Source organism: Entelurus aequoreus, linkage group LG07 (assembly GCF_033978785.1).
Source record: "Entelurus aequoreus isolate RoL-2023_Sb linkage group LG07, RoL_Eaeq_v1.1, whole genome shotgun sequence".
In the NCBI taxonomy this organism is placed as follows: Eukaryota; Metazoa; Chordata; class Actinopteri; order Syngnathiformes; family Syngnathidae; genus Entelurus; species Entelurus aequoreus.
Genome location: NC_084737.1, coordinates 36,941,070 through 36,957,329, shown reverse-complemented (window position 1 = coordinate 36,957,329; position 16,260 = coordinate 36,941,070). Strand labels below are relative to the sequence as shown.

General features: G+C 42.6%; 1 protein-coding gene across 1 annotated transcript in view; it reads left to right on the top strand.

Annotated features, from left to right (window-relative positions):
- Positions 1–15,824, top strand: part of cacna1fa (calcium channel, voltage-dependent, L type, alpha 1F subunit a) — a 45,617-nt gene extending 29,793 nt beyond the window's left edge. The window contains exons 42-47 of the mRNA XM_062053449.1: positions 1,169–1,506; positions 1,584–1,733; positions 8,265–8,623; positions 13,360–13,472; positions 13,547–13,873; positions 15,158–15,824. Of these exons, the coding sequence (XP_061909433.1) occupies positions 1,169–1,506; positions 1,584–1,733; positions 8,265–8,623; positions 13,360–13,472; positions 13,547–13,873; positions 15,158–15,364 (1,494 nt within the window). The 3' untranslated portion in view covers positions 15,365–15,824. The remainder of the gene's footprint in view (positions 1–1,168; positions 1,507–1,583; positions 1,734–8,264; positions 8,624–13,359; positions 13,473–13,546; positions 13,874–15,157) is intronic.
- The last annotated feature ends 436 nt before the right edge of the window (positions 15,825–16,260 follow it).

The following is a 16,260-nucleotide window of genomic DNA, read 5'->3' as shown; positions in this document are numbered from 1 at the left end:
TCCAAACGAGCCGTTTGGAATTTGTCCAATTTGTGACATCAGTGGATACCTCCATACATGGTAGCGATTTACCCAAAGATCTTTGTGCGAGTCCGACATTGTAGTCAATGATTTCCTTCTTTTTTTCTATACTCTTGTTGTGGGGCAGACTGGCTCGTACATTGATTGATTGAAACTTTTATTAGTAGATTGTACAGTACAGTACATATTCCGTACAATTGACCACTAAATGGTAACATTTTCAACTTGTTTAAGTCGGGGTCCACGTTAATCAATTCATGGTAAATGCACATGCACATGCATCCTCCGCTGTTGCCATTTCTAATACAAAATAGTGCATAGTTTTAACTTATGTCTGTCAGTAGACTCCATATGGAAGCGCTAAAAACTACAACATGGCTAAAAGGGAGATAACACAATAAAAGTGGAGGCACGTAAATAAGACTGCCCACAAAACGGCACATTCTGAAGAGACATTCAGAAAGCGGCTTGAGGCCTGTCTGTAAAACATAATCTTTTGACCAAAGAACCACCATTACATGTTATGTAGAATACAAGGATGTGTTTTAAATGTAGAAAAAAACATAATATAATAGGGACGGCGTGGCGAAGTTGGTAGAGTGGCTGTGCCAGCAATCGGAGGGTTGCTGGTTACTGGGGTTCAATCCCCACCTTCTACCATCCTAGTCACGTCCGTTGTGTCCTTGGGCAAGACACTTCACCCTTGCTCCTGATGGGTGCTGGTTAGCGCCTTGCATGGCAGCTCCTGCCATCAGTGTGTGAATGGGTGAATGTGGAAATACTGTCAAAGCGCTTTGAGTACCTTGAAGGTAGAAAAGCGCTATACAAGTATAACCTATTTATTTATTTATTTATAATATTTAAAGAAATACTTCCAAATTATTTATTTTGTCAGAGTTACACATTCTGAAAAATTGCCTTGTTATGCAAATTACAAATGTCCACTACAGAGGACGCTAGTTCTCAGGAAGTTACGCATTTTGACCATCTTGCTCGTCAGTTATTTGTTTGAGTGCCCGCTTGTTAGAATGAACCTAATGAAATGTACTCCCTCTTGATAGGGTTTAATCTCTGCATGTATTTTCTTCTTTTTGTGCTTTGATAAGATTTTTCTTAAACAATTGTTAATATACATCTGTGGTCTTAGCAAGGGCTGAGGACGCTACAGGATCTGGCTCCGGAGATGCGCCTGGCTATGGCGTGCGACCTGGAAGAAGAGGAGGGTGTGGATGGAGAGATGACAGGCGATGAGATATTCTACAGTGAGCACGCAGCCTCGGCCACCACCACGCCTGCAAGCACACCCATGCCGCCCCTAGAAGTGCTGATACAGCAAACCGCTGTAGTTGTTGAACCAGACGCCAAAGAGATGGTAATCACTGAGCAGGTGACAGGTTTACAGGATGCCCAGAGACCTGGATCAGAGCTGGCAGGAGTGAGCGTTGTCACAGAGCAGCCAGTGCGATCAAGGGCCCCGCTCACCAGGTTTGATTCTTTCTCTTTTCTCATTTACACATGCTGCTAACTTCTAGAATAACTCATGCGTATTTACTTGTTAACAGGGCAGATTCCATCAGCAACCTACCTCCCCCTCCTCCTACGGACACTCCAGTCGGATCTGAGTTCACAGCTCCTGAGGCAACTACACTGGGAGTGGCTGAGCAGTTTTATAGCAATGAAGGAGATGCTGAAAGACCTGCATCAGTAGACCGGTAAGAAACAAGAAGTTTTTAAATCGAGAGTATTATCACAATCGGGTCGAGTCGAAGCAAGGGTTTGTGCTCCCCAGGATGCGGTAGGACAGGCAGGAAAACAGTGTGCAGGTAAGAGCAGTCTTAATCCTCCAAGAAGTCAAAAAATAAATGTGCCGCTGGAAGCACACGAAAAGCTCAAGGCTTACCAGGGCATTGTTTAGCAAATTGCTCAACAGCAAACAAAACAAAGAACTAATAAACCACAAAGTAACTTGTCGCGTAAAGCGATCAATGAGACCACGCCGAGTGCACAGTGCTATGGGTATTAAAAGGAGGCATGAATAAGGCGGCAGCAGGTGGGACCACTAATCATAAAAAAGAAACAGGTGTGGATAACGCTCAATGCTCCTAGCAACAGGAAACGTAACCAAGGGAGGCTTATCAGCATTGGCAACATGAATAACACAAAACATAAACAGACATAATCTGTTGTGACAGATCATGACGGATATTCAACCAAATTGTTTTGGGTAACCACATTTCCATAAAGTTAAGGACTGAAGGGCCGGACTTCTCCATTCACTATTATTCCTATTTTGTATATTCCAAAGAACCAGCAACCTCTACAGTAGACATTTGATTTTAGTCTATTTATTTATTTATTCATCAGAGTTACAGGTGCACTCTGCTATTTTTAAGGACCTTCTGCAAAAAAGCTGACCGTTACATTACATTTTGTAAAGTTAATGTTATTCATATCTCTGCATTAGGGTTGTACAGTATACCAGTACTAATAAAGTACCACGGTACTGATGAATTAAAAACGATACTGTACTGCCTTTGAAAAATACCAGTACTTTTTTCTTCATTTGCATGCTGCCGTGCGGCGGTGACATACCGAGCCGAGGTGCATGATGTTGGCTGTGTCAACACGCACACACAAACAGAACTGAGAGCGCATACAAGAAACAGTGTGAAGAAGAATAACTGAATTTTGTAACAAGTCCCTACAATGTGTGTTTAATCTTTAACAATGTGTGTTTTATCAGCTCCATTTCTTATCTGTGTACTTTTAGCCTTATTGATTGATTGATTGAAACTTTTATTAGTAGATTGCACAGTACAGTACATATTCTGTACAATTGACCACTAAATGGCAACACCGAATACGTTTTTCAACTTGTTTAAGTCGGGGTCCACTTAAATCGATTCATGGTACAGATATATACTATCAGCATAATACAGTCATCACACAAGTTAATCATCAGAGTATATACATTGAATTATTTACATTATTTACAATCCGGGTTGTGGGATGTGGAGGGGGGCGGGGGGGTTGGGTTTGGTTGATATCAGCACTTCAGTCATCAACAATTGCATCATCAGAGAAATGGACATTGAAACAGTGTAGGTCTGACTTGGTAGGATATGTACAGCAAGTAGTGGACATAGAGAGAGAGATCAGAAAGCATAAGAACAAGTATCTACATTTGATTATTTACATTTCATTAATTACAATCCGGGGAGGAGCACGGTGGCAGAAGGGTTAGTGCGTCTGCCTCACAATACGAAGGTCCTGTGTTCGATCCTGCGCTCGGGATCTTTTTGTGTGGAGTTTTGCATGTTCTCCCCGTGACTGCGTGGGTTCCCTCCGGGTACTCCGGCTTCCTCCCACTTCCAAAGACATGCACCTGGGGATAGGTTGATTGGCAACACTAAATTGGCCCTAGTGTGTGAATGTGAGTGTGAATGTTGTCTGTCTATCTGTGTTGGCCCTGCGATGAGGTGGCGACTTGTCCAGGGTGTACCCCGCCTTCCGCCCGATTGTAGCTGAGATAGGCTCCAGAACCCCCCGCGACCCCAAAAGGGATAAGCGGTAGAAAATGGATGGATGGCAATCCGGGGAGGAGGGATGTGGAAGGGGGAGGGTGTTAGTTTAGGGTTAAAGTTGCCTGGAGGTGTTCTTTTAGTGCGGTTTTTAAGGAGGATAGAGATGCACTTTCTTTTACACCTGTTGGGAGTGCATTCCATATTGATGTGGCATAGAAGGAGAATGAGTTAAGACCTTTGTTAGATCGGAATCTGGGTTTAGCGTGGTTAGTGGAGCTCCCCCTGGTGTTGTGGTTATGGCCGTCATTTACGTTATGGAAGTAGTTTGACATGTAGTTCGGTATCAGGGAGGTGTAGCAGATTTTATAGACTAGGCTCAGTGCAAGTTGTTTTACTCTGTCCTCCATCCTGAGCCAGCCCACTTTGGAGAAGTGGGTAGGAGTGAGGTGGGATCTGGGGTGGAGGTCTAGAAGTAATCTGACTTACTATCGTTTTTAGCATTTACTAATGATCTTATTTCTCTTAAAGCCAGACCAAGAGTGGCAAACATAAACCATGAAGCATTTAATATAATGTCAGTAAAGCTTTCTATTCTATTCTAACCTAATCATAGATTATGGTAGGCTATATGTAATTTATACACTTATAAATTGTTCTTTCAGTGTAATGCCTTTTAATTTTAATTTGAACCTCTTAAAATTGTTATTTGAGTGCAATAGGAAACTTGTGTGTTAAAATGAAGCCAATATGACTTTTTTTGTGGTGCCCCTCATTTTGAAAAGTATCAAAGTATAGAAATACATTTTTTTTAACCTTTTCTATTTATTAATAAAATGCAATATTCAGCTTGCTAAACATTCTACAGTTACAGACTATCAATCAGAACAGATAGAGAATATACACTTGATTTCAATCTGCCATGAAACATTAATTTACATTACTAAACATCTTTGACAAAGCATGATCGTAATGTAAGACAATTTTTCATTGTTTTAGCGGTTAGACCGGATGTGACACATAGCGCTATTATTGTAAAGCCGGAAGTGTGTGATTGTTATGAGAAGTGTTTTGACATGTTTTGACGAAAGTCTCAGATAAATGTGACTCTAGACTTCCTCTCTCTCGTCTTTTTGATCTACTGAGCTTTTATTCCATTTTACTAAAGCAGTTCGAGTGACAATCTACATTTTATTTTATTAATGCACTCAATTGTAATGTAAACACGGACATAAAGCTCATCCTCTCTACAAGCGGCAAAGGCGCCAGCAGGCGTTCGCTCCAATGATGTTGTCTCATGGTGATTGAAAATAAAATAGTATTGTCCTGTCAGGAGAGCGACTTGTCATGGCTTTTGATATGAGGTCTCCATAATGTCCCCCTTTCTTTGTGCATTTATGCTCGCTATTTTCGAGCTTGTGGCTCAACAGTAACTGGACGCCATTACACTTCCCCACACTACGGAACAGACCAAGGGTCAAAAAAGATTTAGGACACAGGTGTGTTAATCGCGCATCAAAAAAATGATTGACGTTAAAAGAACTTATAGTTAACGCGTTGTTATCAGGTTAACTTTGACGGCCCTAATATATCTAGATTAATCACGCAATTTATGTTGACCATACATGCTCCTTTACCTTAACTGCGGATTGTTGCTTGAAAGGCAATGTGGGTTGTTATACGGTCAATGATCAGGTCAGTGGATACGTCAGTGCAAAGATGAGTGAGAAGACTTCGACTCCCAGGCAAATTATATTTAAAAATAAACCCCATCTGGACTTGAGATAATTGCCGCACATTCAAGTAAAACATGTTTATAATGTTCCTATATGACATTCTGACAATAAAATTGGATTTCTGTTCTAATATTGAGGACTTGTTTAAGTTAATTGAAATTATGCATGCAAGTGATATCCTGTGATTAATCTAAATTCCTTTCTGAGCTGCCACCTTATCGTGGTAGAGGAGTTTTTGTCCCAATGACCCTAGGAGCTATGTTGTCCGGAGGCTTCTATGCCCCCTGGTAGAGTCTCTCTCCCAAGACAGGTCCTAGGTGAGACACCAAACAAAGAGCAGCTCGAAGACCTTTATGAAGAAGTAAAACAAGGACTCAGATTTCCCTCGCCTGGACGCAGATCTCCGGGGCCCCCCTCTGGAGCCAGACCCGGAGGTGGGGCTCAATGGCGAGCACCTGGTGGCCGGACCTGTCTACATGGGGCCCGGCCGGGCACAGCCCGAATAGGCAATATGGGTCCCCCCTCCAATGGGCTCACCACTCATAGGAGGTGCAGTGTGAGCTGGGCCCTTGGCGGTCCAATCCTCGGCTACATAAGCTAGGTCTTGGGACGTGGAACGTCACCTCGCTGCAGGGGAGGAGCTTGAGCTGGTGCGCGATAGGGGCTGGACTCTCTTCCACGCTGACGTTGCACGCAGTGAAGAGGCGACGGGCCGGTGTGGCAATTCTGCTGCCCCCCAGTTCAAAGCCTGTACTTTAGAGTTCAACCCAGTAGACAAGAGCATAGCTTCCTTCCGCTTTCGGGTGGGTGGAGGGGTCCTGACTGTTGTTTGTGTTTACGTACCAAACAGCAGCTCAGAGAACCCGCCCTTTTTGGATTCCCTCGAGGGAGTACTGGAGAATGCTCCCTCAGGTGATTCCCTCGTTCTGCTGGGTGACTTCAACGCTCACGTTTGCACTGACAGTGAGACCTGGAAAGGGCGTGATAGGGAGGAATGGCCGCCCGGATCTGAACCCGAGTGTTGTTTTGTTATTGGACTTTTGTTCTCGTCACAGACTGTCCATAACACCATGTTAAAACATAAGGGTGTCCATATGTGCAGCGGACAGGTGCCGACAGGCCACGCGGGTGCGGCTTTGGTGGTCGTGGAGGCAAAAACCCGGAAAAGGGAGAAATTCAGGGAAGCAATGGAAAATGACTTCCGGACGACTTCAAAGCGATTCCGAACCACCATCCGCCACCTCAGGAGGGGGAAGCAGTGCTTTGTCAACACCGTGTATGGTGAGGATGGTGTGCTGCTGACCTCGACTCAGGACGTTGTGGATCGGTGGAGGGAATATTTTGAAGACCTCCTCAATCCCACCTACATGTCTTTCTAAAAGGAAGAAGTGCCCGGGAATCTGTGGTGGGCTCTCCTATTTCTGGGGCTGAGGTTGCCGGGGTCGTTAAAAAGCTCCTTGGTGGCAAGGCCCCGGGGGTGGATGAGATCCGTCTGGAGTTCCTTAAGGTTCTGGATGCTGTGGGGCTGTCTTGGTTGACAAGACTCTGCAACATTGCGTGGACATCGGGGGCGGTACCTCTGGATTGGCAGACCGGGGTGGTGGTTCCTATCTTTAAAAAGGGGAACCAGAGGGTATGTTTTAACTGTTGCGGGATCACACTTCTCAGCCTTCCCGGTAAGGTCTATTCAGGTGTACTGGAGAGGAGGCCACGCCGAATAGTCGAACCTCGGATTCAGGAGGAGTAGTGTTGATTTCGCCTTGGTTGTGGAACTGTGGACCAACACTATACTCTCGGCAGGGTCCTTCAGGTGGAATGGGAATTAGCCCAACCAGTCTAAATGTGCTTTGTGGACTTGGAGAAGGCATTCGACCGTGTCCCTTGGGAAGTCCTGTGGGGAGTGCTCAGAGAGTATGGGGTATCGGACTGTCTGATTGTGGCGGTCCGCTCCCTGAATGATCGGTGTCAGAGCTTGATAATAAGTCGGACCCATTCTTAGTGAGGGTTGGACTCCGCCAGGGCTGCCCTTTGTCACAGATTCTGTTCATAACTTTTATGGAGATAATTTTTAGCCGCAAACAGGGTATTGAGGGGATCAGGTTTGGTGGCAACAGGATTAGGTCTCTGATTTTTGCAGATGATGTAGTCCTGATGGTTTCATCTGGCCAGGATCGTCAGTTCTCACTGGATCGGTTCGCAGCTGAGTGTGAAGCGACTGGGATGAGAATTTGCACCTCCAGATCCGAGTCCATGGTTCTCGCCCGGAAAATGGTGGAGTGCCATATCCAGATTGGGGAAGAGATATTGCTCTAAGTGGAGAAGTTCAAGTACCTTGGAGTCTTGATCACAAGTGAGGGAAGAGTGGATCATAGGATCGACAGGCGGAACGGTGCAGCGTCCTCAGTAATGCGGACACTGTATCGATCCATTTTGGTCAATCTACGTTCCCACCCTCACCTATGGTCATGAGCTTTGGTTTATGACCTAAAGGACAAGACCACGGGTATAGGCGGAGGAAATTAGTTTCCTCCGTTGGTTGGCGGGGCTCTCCCATAGAGATAGGGTGAGAAGATATGTCATTCAGGCGGAGCTCTAAGTAAAGCCGCTGCTCCTCCACATTGAGAGGAGCCAGATGAGGTGGATTAGGCATCTGGTCAGGATGCCACCCTGATGCCTCCCTGGGGAGGTGTTTAGGGCAAGTTTGACTGGTAGGAGGCCACGGGGAAGACCCAGGACATGTTGGGAAGACACTGTCTCCCGGCTGGCCTGGGAACGCCTCGGCATCCTCCAGGAAGAGCTGGACGAAGTGGCTGGGGAGAGGGAAGCCTGGGCTTCTCTGCTTAGGCTGCTGCCCCGCTACCCGACCTTGGATAAGCAGAAGAAGATGGATGGATAGATGATTGATCTAAATTCAAAAGTGTGATTAATCTGATTTTAAAAAAATAACCTTTGACAGCACAAATTAATGCATATTGTTTTCTTGTAGGTATGCGTATCCTGAGGCCACCTCTCCTTTACCACCTGAGCCTGACTACAACAGCCAGAACCTTGAACAAGCCAACGTCAATGGTGGAATGTCATGTGAACCTCACAATGCCAATGGCTTCGGTAATGGTTATAATGGAACCACTACCACAAGTGGAGGAAGTGTTGCTGGGAGCCCCTACCCGACAAACGAATACAATGGCAACGGATACTCGGCATACCATGAAAACGGGAGCGTCATGAGCACAAATGACAACGGCCGTGCTGTGAGTAGAGGTTCCATAGGGAATGGCTACAATGGAAACGAGAGCAGTGGTGCACAGTTTGTTAGGAGGAGGCTCCTTCCTTCCATACCGAAAGGTAAATCATTATTGTTTTCTACTTGAGTGAGGTAGTTTTATTGCATGTCATAACAACATTATATTAACATCATTATCAGGTTTTTAAAAACATAGGAGATATACAGGATGCGAGCAAAAAAATTTGCACTTGCAAAATCTTTTCTTTAATGGCACTGTATTATAATTACACAACAAACACTGAATACATCTAAATGGTTGAAAGTGTAAGTGTAAGAAAGTTTTAGTCATCTTTTGGTAAGCATGAGATGGCCCAAACTCATAAGGATAGTGTTGTTGCATGGAAAAGCTAGCAGACAACTTGCAAACTGGGAAACGTTGCACAGCTGACAAGAGTGTAAATGTATGAGGGGCCGTTAGGGACATTATTCACAATTACCTCTTACATACACTACTGAAATGCTCTCAAATAAACAACTGGAATCTTTTTCTCACACACACACTACTGAAACACTCTTATACACAGAGTGTATAAGAGTGTTTCAGTAGTGTGTGTGTGAGAGAAAAATATTTCAGTTGTTTATGTGAGAGCATTTCAGTAGTGTGTATAAGTGTTTCAGTAGTGTGTGTGTGAGAGAAAAAGATTTCAGTTGTTTATGTGAGAGCATTTCAGTAGTGTGTATAAGAGTGTTTCAGTAGTGTGCATAAGAGTGTTTCAGTAGTGTGTGTGAGAGAAAAACATTTCAGTTGTTTATGTGAGAGCATTTCAGTAGTGTATGTAAGAGGTAATTCTGAATAATGTCCCTAACGGTCCCTCATATAAATGAACTTGCACTACAGAGATTACCTGAAATCAGAGGAGGTTCTGGTCTGAACAAACGCAAAAACTCCCTGAGCATTTAGTGGAGCATATGTGGGCAACATCAGACGTGCACACTGTGACCATACTAGCATCACACCTGTCTCAAACATGACATCTTAACAATTGAAATGTCTTATTATTACAATCAAATAGCAGCAGTCATTTCCATGAGATTATTTTCTAATATAAGTGATTTGGCCCACTTATAGTTTATACTTGGTGTTGAAATTGTCCGACTTTTTGTCTGGCCTTAAACGCATCAGTGGCTCAGTGGCTCAGTGAGTGAGTGAGTGAGTGTGCGTGCGTGCGTTCGTGCGTGCGCTGGCGCAAGTGAGAGCGAGCGGCTGCTGTTGATATGACAGATGACAAAGTTGGTTTTGACCTGGTTTGTACGGCAGACAATGACCAGTTTTGCTAAAAATAAGGTTTTTGTTACCAATGTTTTTGGTGTGGTTATGACCTGCAATAAACACTTTTGCTCAATAAAATCACTCATGGACCTCCTGTTCTCCTTAAAGTGTTGACAAACATTGTTTTATCTGTTGGTCGCATATTGTTACCTGTCACTCACAGCTGCATTGCAAAATCCCACAGAATAAATTGTTATGTGTTTGTTTTCTTTAGAGTTCGGATTGGGTGAGATTTTTTGCGCGGCATAGATTTGCTGTGCACAGAGGATGCATGAACAGTGGGGAAATGCGCTGGCGGGCACCTTTGAGGGAACGTGCATGGTCTTTACCTTAGGAAGCATAATGATAATAGTGAATAATGACAGGTTATATTATTATTTATTTCAACTCATATTCCTGCATATTTTTATTGAATTTGTCTGCACTTTTTTGTAAAAAAACAAACAAACAAAAAAACACTGAATTATTTTTAAGGGAGCTTTAGATCCAAAACAGATCCGCTCATAAAAGTGTCATAAGTCAGCAATCCTTTTTCTTTTACTTTCAATGCTTGAAATATTTTAAAAACTTCAAATATATTTATTGATATGAATGTTGTATTATTTTCAAGTTTTATTTTGTTTTATGGCCTTTTTGTCATAATCGGAAAATGCAAAATATGCAACATTTTTTTTAAATAAGTTGCAAAGTGGAATATTCGAAGTCGGGTAATTATAGTCGTGAATAGATCAATGATTCGTGACAACAATGATTTTGATACTTTTGACTAGTAGACAGAAAAGTATTATTTTTAAGGTTCCTACTGAGCTTGAATGAAAAAAAGCAGGCAGGACTTGGTTGTGTTTAATAAGTTCACACAAATCTTATATGTTAAGTATAACTTCCCAAGATCAGGTTTAATTTAATTTTAATGGAAGTTTAACTTAATTTTCCCTCATCAAATCTATGAGAATTATGCTCATGGGTTTGCGTGTGCCATCTTGTTGTTAAGAGGCGCAATTACTTCCAAACAATATTTTCTTGTTTTTCAATCGGCACGGATGAGATGAATTCGGTTTTCTTGGAAAAAGCATAGTAATAAACCAGCATTACAGTCTAGTAAAAAATAGCAGTTATAGTGGGAGTCAATGGGGCCGAAAGGGTTTTTAAGAGACAGTGTGTATATTTTATATTTATATCCTTTTCTAACAATCTTGCAATCAAAAACACGATGCAATTTTACAAAAAAAATTCAGAAAAAATTGTGGAAAACACCCCTCGTCAAAATTTCTGATGCTCAAAGTCATAGAGAAGTCTTAAGCGCAAAAAATATGCCTAAAGTGGTGAAGCTGTAGTTTCATTTGAACTAAATTTTATAGACCATTTAGTTAAGAAACACATTCATTATAAATTAAGTGTTATGTATCAGAGAAGGGAAGGAGGCGACAACCAGGGCAGGACTGCGGTTTACAAGGTTTATTTGAAACCTTTGATGAATACGTGGCGTGTGTATGCTACTCAAAGTGAGTGAGTGTTGACTATGTGTAAAATTAATAATGTAAATGTTACCAAGGGTTGTTTTCTGTAAATGTTGGTTGTATCTTTCGTCGTTATCCAAGGGGGCAAGGCGAAGAGGCAGTTCGTGGGCAGGCAAGTGGTCGTGGGCAAGAGCAGGGCAGCGTGGTCTGGGTCCGAGCAGGGAGGTCGTGGATCGAGGAGGGCAGTCAGGAAACCGGATGGGTGTCGAGTGACAAGGCACAATCACGGAAGACAGGGGAGTCATGGAAGGTTAGCGACGTTCTGGCAAAGGTTCCTCGGGTCCGCTGGTCTTTATGTCGCTCCCCCTCGTCAAGTCCAGGTGCGCTGATCAGTGATTGCTTGCAGGCTTGTTGCTGTGTGGGCGTGTTGTGCTCAGTGCGAGCAGAGGCGTGTCTGAGTGTGCTGCCAGCAGAGGGGTTAGCAGAGTTGCCTGCAGCTCCAGATGCAGAGGAAACGCGGGTTCGACTCCGCGTCATGACATTAAGTTTATTTATTTTAGCACAACATAATTATATGTAAATGTATTGCTCATCATTTCCTTTGAGTCCCTTCTTATGCAGTATATTTGGTTTGTACTTATGTTTCAAATCAACCTGATCTAAGCCTAAGGTTTATATGTTAAATAAATGATCATCTTTGATTAACACATGGTGTCGTATCATTTGACAATGGTGTAAGCTGTAAGTAGGTTAGATATAATTATTAAGAAAGTCAATGACTTCACCATAAAAGTAGGTGACATTGTCATCACCAGGAAAGATGAGGTCACCTACCTAGGTTCCATTCTAGAGGCTAACCTTTCCTGTGATAAAATGGCAACCAAGGTAATCAAAAAGGTTAACCAACGAACGACATTTCTCTACAGAATTTCCTCTCTGGTCAACAAAAGCACCTTTAGGATCCTGGCGGGAACTCTCGTTCAACCCTTTTTCGATTACGCATGCACCTCCTGGTACCCCAGCACCTCCAAAACCCTCAAATCTTAACTCCAAACATCTCAGAACAAGCTAGTCAGGTTACTTCTAGACCTCCACCCCAGATCCCACCTCACTCCTACCAACTTCTCTAAAGTGGGCTGGCTCAAGGTGGAGGACAGAGTTCAACAACTTGCACTGAGCCTAGTCTATAAAATCCGCTACACCTCCCTGATACCGAAGTACATGTCAAACTACTTCCTTAACGTAAATGACCGCCATAACCACAACACCAGGGGGAGCTCCACTAACCACGTTAAACCCAGATTCCGAACTAACAAAGGTCTTAACTCATTCTCTTCCTATGCCACATCAATGTGGAATGCGCTCCCAACAGGTATAAAAGAAAGGGCATCTCTATCCTCCTTCAAAACCGCAATAAAAGTTCACCTCCAGGCAGCTACAACCCTAAACTAACACCCTCCCCGGATTGCTAATAATCAAATGTAAACAATCAAATGCAGATACTTTTTCTTATGCCTTCTGATCTCTCTCTCTCTCTCTCTCTCTCTCTCTCTCTCTCTCTCTCTCTCTCTCTCTCTCTCTCTCTCTCTCTCTCTCTCTCTCTCTCTCTCTCTCTCTATGTCCACTACTTGATGTCCATATCCTACTCCCCCCACCCCCCCTCCACACCCCTGATTGTAAATAATGTAAATAATTCAATGTGATTATCTTGTGTGATGACTGTATTATGATGATAGTATATATGATAGTATATATCTGTATCATGAATCAATTTAAGTGGACCCCGACTTAAACAAGTTGAAAAACTTATTCGGGTGTTACCATTTAGTGGTCAATTGTACGGAATATGTACTTCACTGTGCAACCTACTAATAAAAGTCTCAATCAATCAATCAGAAAGAATACGACAAAAATCAAGGGTCAGATTATTAATTCAGTGTTAATATTTGAGTGGGCACTGGACCACTCTGTAGTGAAAAAGTTGGACCCCAAGGTCAAAAAGGTTTATAAATGCTGATTTAGCCCACAACCGTGTATTCTCAATTCATACTCCTACTTACTCATTTAGGTCGCAAGCCCACCTTTAACTTCCAGTGTCTGAGGCCACAGAGCAGTGGGGATGACATTCCCATCCCAGGAAACTATCGAGGCAACACATCCCCATCCAGATCTCGCCTCCAGGTAAAAAGACGGACCGCATTCCCTATCAGACTCCCTCACTGCCTCGTTTCACTGGTCTCTGTCTGCTTTATTAGACTCAGCACAACTTGGACTCCAGGCCCAGCAGTGTGTCCTCAGTGTCGTCCGTCTCTTGGGCCAACACAAGGGCAGCCGGCAACACACCAGGTCCTGGATTGATCACCCCCTCAGCACGCAGGGGCAAGCTGATCTACACGCCTATGATCCTGGTGGATGAGGCCACAAAGACCAGCCAGCCGCTGTGGAGCGACGGCTCGGCCAGCCTTCCTGCGGGAAGCCATCCCGGCTGGTACTCTGGTCAGAACAGGACCGCCAGCTTGAGGGTTCCACCGGCCAACCAGGGCTTTGTGAACAAAGGCAGTGCTGACAGTCTGGTGGAGTCGGTGAGTGTCAATTAATAGCACAGGTGGTTTTAGGGTTTATGTGGGGGAAAAACTAGAAGGCCACCGACCACCTCTTAGGTAGGTTACGTGCTCTTATTTACTGTTTTTTAATTTAAAAAAAGTGTGTGTGATTAATTTAATTATGCATATAACTTTACAACTGAAATCTAATTTTAACCATTTTGAAAATCAGCGGCGTTGAAGAGGGGAATTGTTTTCTGCCATTTAAATAAGTAATGAATAAAAAAATATTAAGTCGTAAATGTTAATATAAAATTATCATAGCTGTAAAAGTTCAATAATAAGGTTTCTTCAACCAAATTAAGAATATCTAAGTCTACGTACACCCCCTATCAAAAATCTAAAATGCTTTGTTCCACCGGATAGCAGTAAACTCAAATAATTGACTTCAATTAACATAGACGTCACAACGTCATCAAAGTTCACCTTTAAGCATTCACACACAGCACCAACATTTTGGAACAAGGAGAACTGAGAGAAGAAATCTATTTGTGGCAGCATAAGAGAAAGTTATTAAAAAGTTTCACTTTTACATGCATTGTCCATAAATGTGGTGCGTTCAAAGACCCTCGATTACAATTCGAAATAGAGGCCTCACTAGTTTTTAAAGACAGGGGGAATCTTAACTCCCAGAAGATGCACTAATAATAGGATAATCATAAAAATAATGCTTTTTTATGATTCACATTATTCACTGATGATGATCCTGCACATGAATCAGATAATCTTTACTTTACGCTCAGACGTAAAGGGAAACTTTACATTTTTATGATCATATTTAAGTAAAGAATGACAGGTTATATGATTATTTGAATTCATACTCTCGCCACTTTATATTCAATTTGTTGGCTTTTTTAATGTAAAAAAAAAAAAAAGAATTCGGTGCTACGCCCTTGTACTGTAGAAGATGCAACGACATTGGTTGGCATATGGGATTATTTTTCCTGGTCAGGTCTCATGATTTCAAGGCCACTTGTTGCTAGACAGACTTCATCAGGCCTAAGCCAATTAAAAACAATTATACTATGTCAGCCACGCCCACAAGACTGTTTGAATTGCAAACTAGGGACTGATGATGCTGTGCCCTTGAACAGAGAGCTGTCTGGAAATGAGCTGTAAAGATTATGACACACACATATATTATGTTTATATCACTACTCTGCATTAATTATAATATATATATATTAGAAAGAAAACTGTATGTAACTATAAAAGCTTGCTGTAAGTCACTTTTCTACTGCCTCTTTTCCTTCCTAATGTCAGATCCTGATCTCTGAGGGTCTGGGAATCTACGCCAAGGACCCAAAGTTTGTGAATTTTGCGAAGCGGGAAATCGCCGACGCTTGTCATATGAGCTTGGACGAGATAGAGAGCGCCGCCGCCGATCTGATCGCTCGTGGAGCCGGACAGTCGATGTCTCACTTTGAGGACGAGCTGGCCGACGAAATGAACTGTGTGATTTCTTACTGACACTTGGAAAAACTTGAGTACCTGCGAAAATATGAGACATATATTCATTTTTTGTCTATTGGCTGTTGCCACGAACATTCAGGGATTTAAGTGTGTGAACCCAACAAAGACTTTTATGCACATTATGCTGTGTTTTTATTTTATTATGATTACTGTGCACCTTTTTGCAATGGACTCTCATTTTGTACTGTACTTAAATGGCCACTTTCCACACTGTTATGTGCAATTTAAAAGGAAACTGCACTTTTTGGGGTGAATATTTCCTATCATTCACAGTCCTTATGTAAGACAAGCACACCTATGTTTCTCTTTGTTTAATGCATTTTAACTATAGTAAAAAAATGTGAGCAGAAATTCGCTTACAATAGGAGTCGCTGCCTATAAAGCCCTTATAAATACATCCATACACCTCCATCAATGTTGTATATACACAATGTAAGTATATATGTAATAAAGTAACAGGCACATTCATAATAACATGTCATATTTATGTATTTTGCTCATTTTAAGCATGCGGTGGCGCATTCGTTCTATAGAAGCGTCACAATGTTTGCATTTTCCTTTAACTACAACAATGTGTATAACTCATGCAGACTTCATGGGAGCCAACAAACATAACAAAACATCTCTTACTTTACAATGTCTGCTCTCACTGAGATACCGACTGATGACATGTTATATTCCTAGAGGAAGAATGACTTGTAATCTTCGCGAAGGGTTAAAAAAGGGTGGGTGCAACATTCCCTCTAAGGTGTGCGCCTGTGCAATTGCGAACTGCCCAAGCGTCCTCTGCGCACGGCAAATCTATGCCACGCACAAAATCAAATAAAAAAATAAGCGCATAACAATTTTCGACACACGGACACGACAGAGAAAACTGTTTTCGTCATCATTGT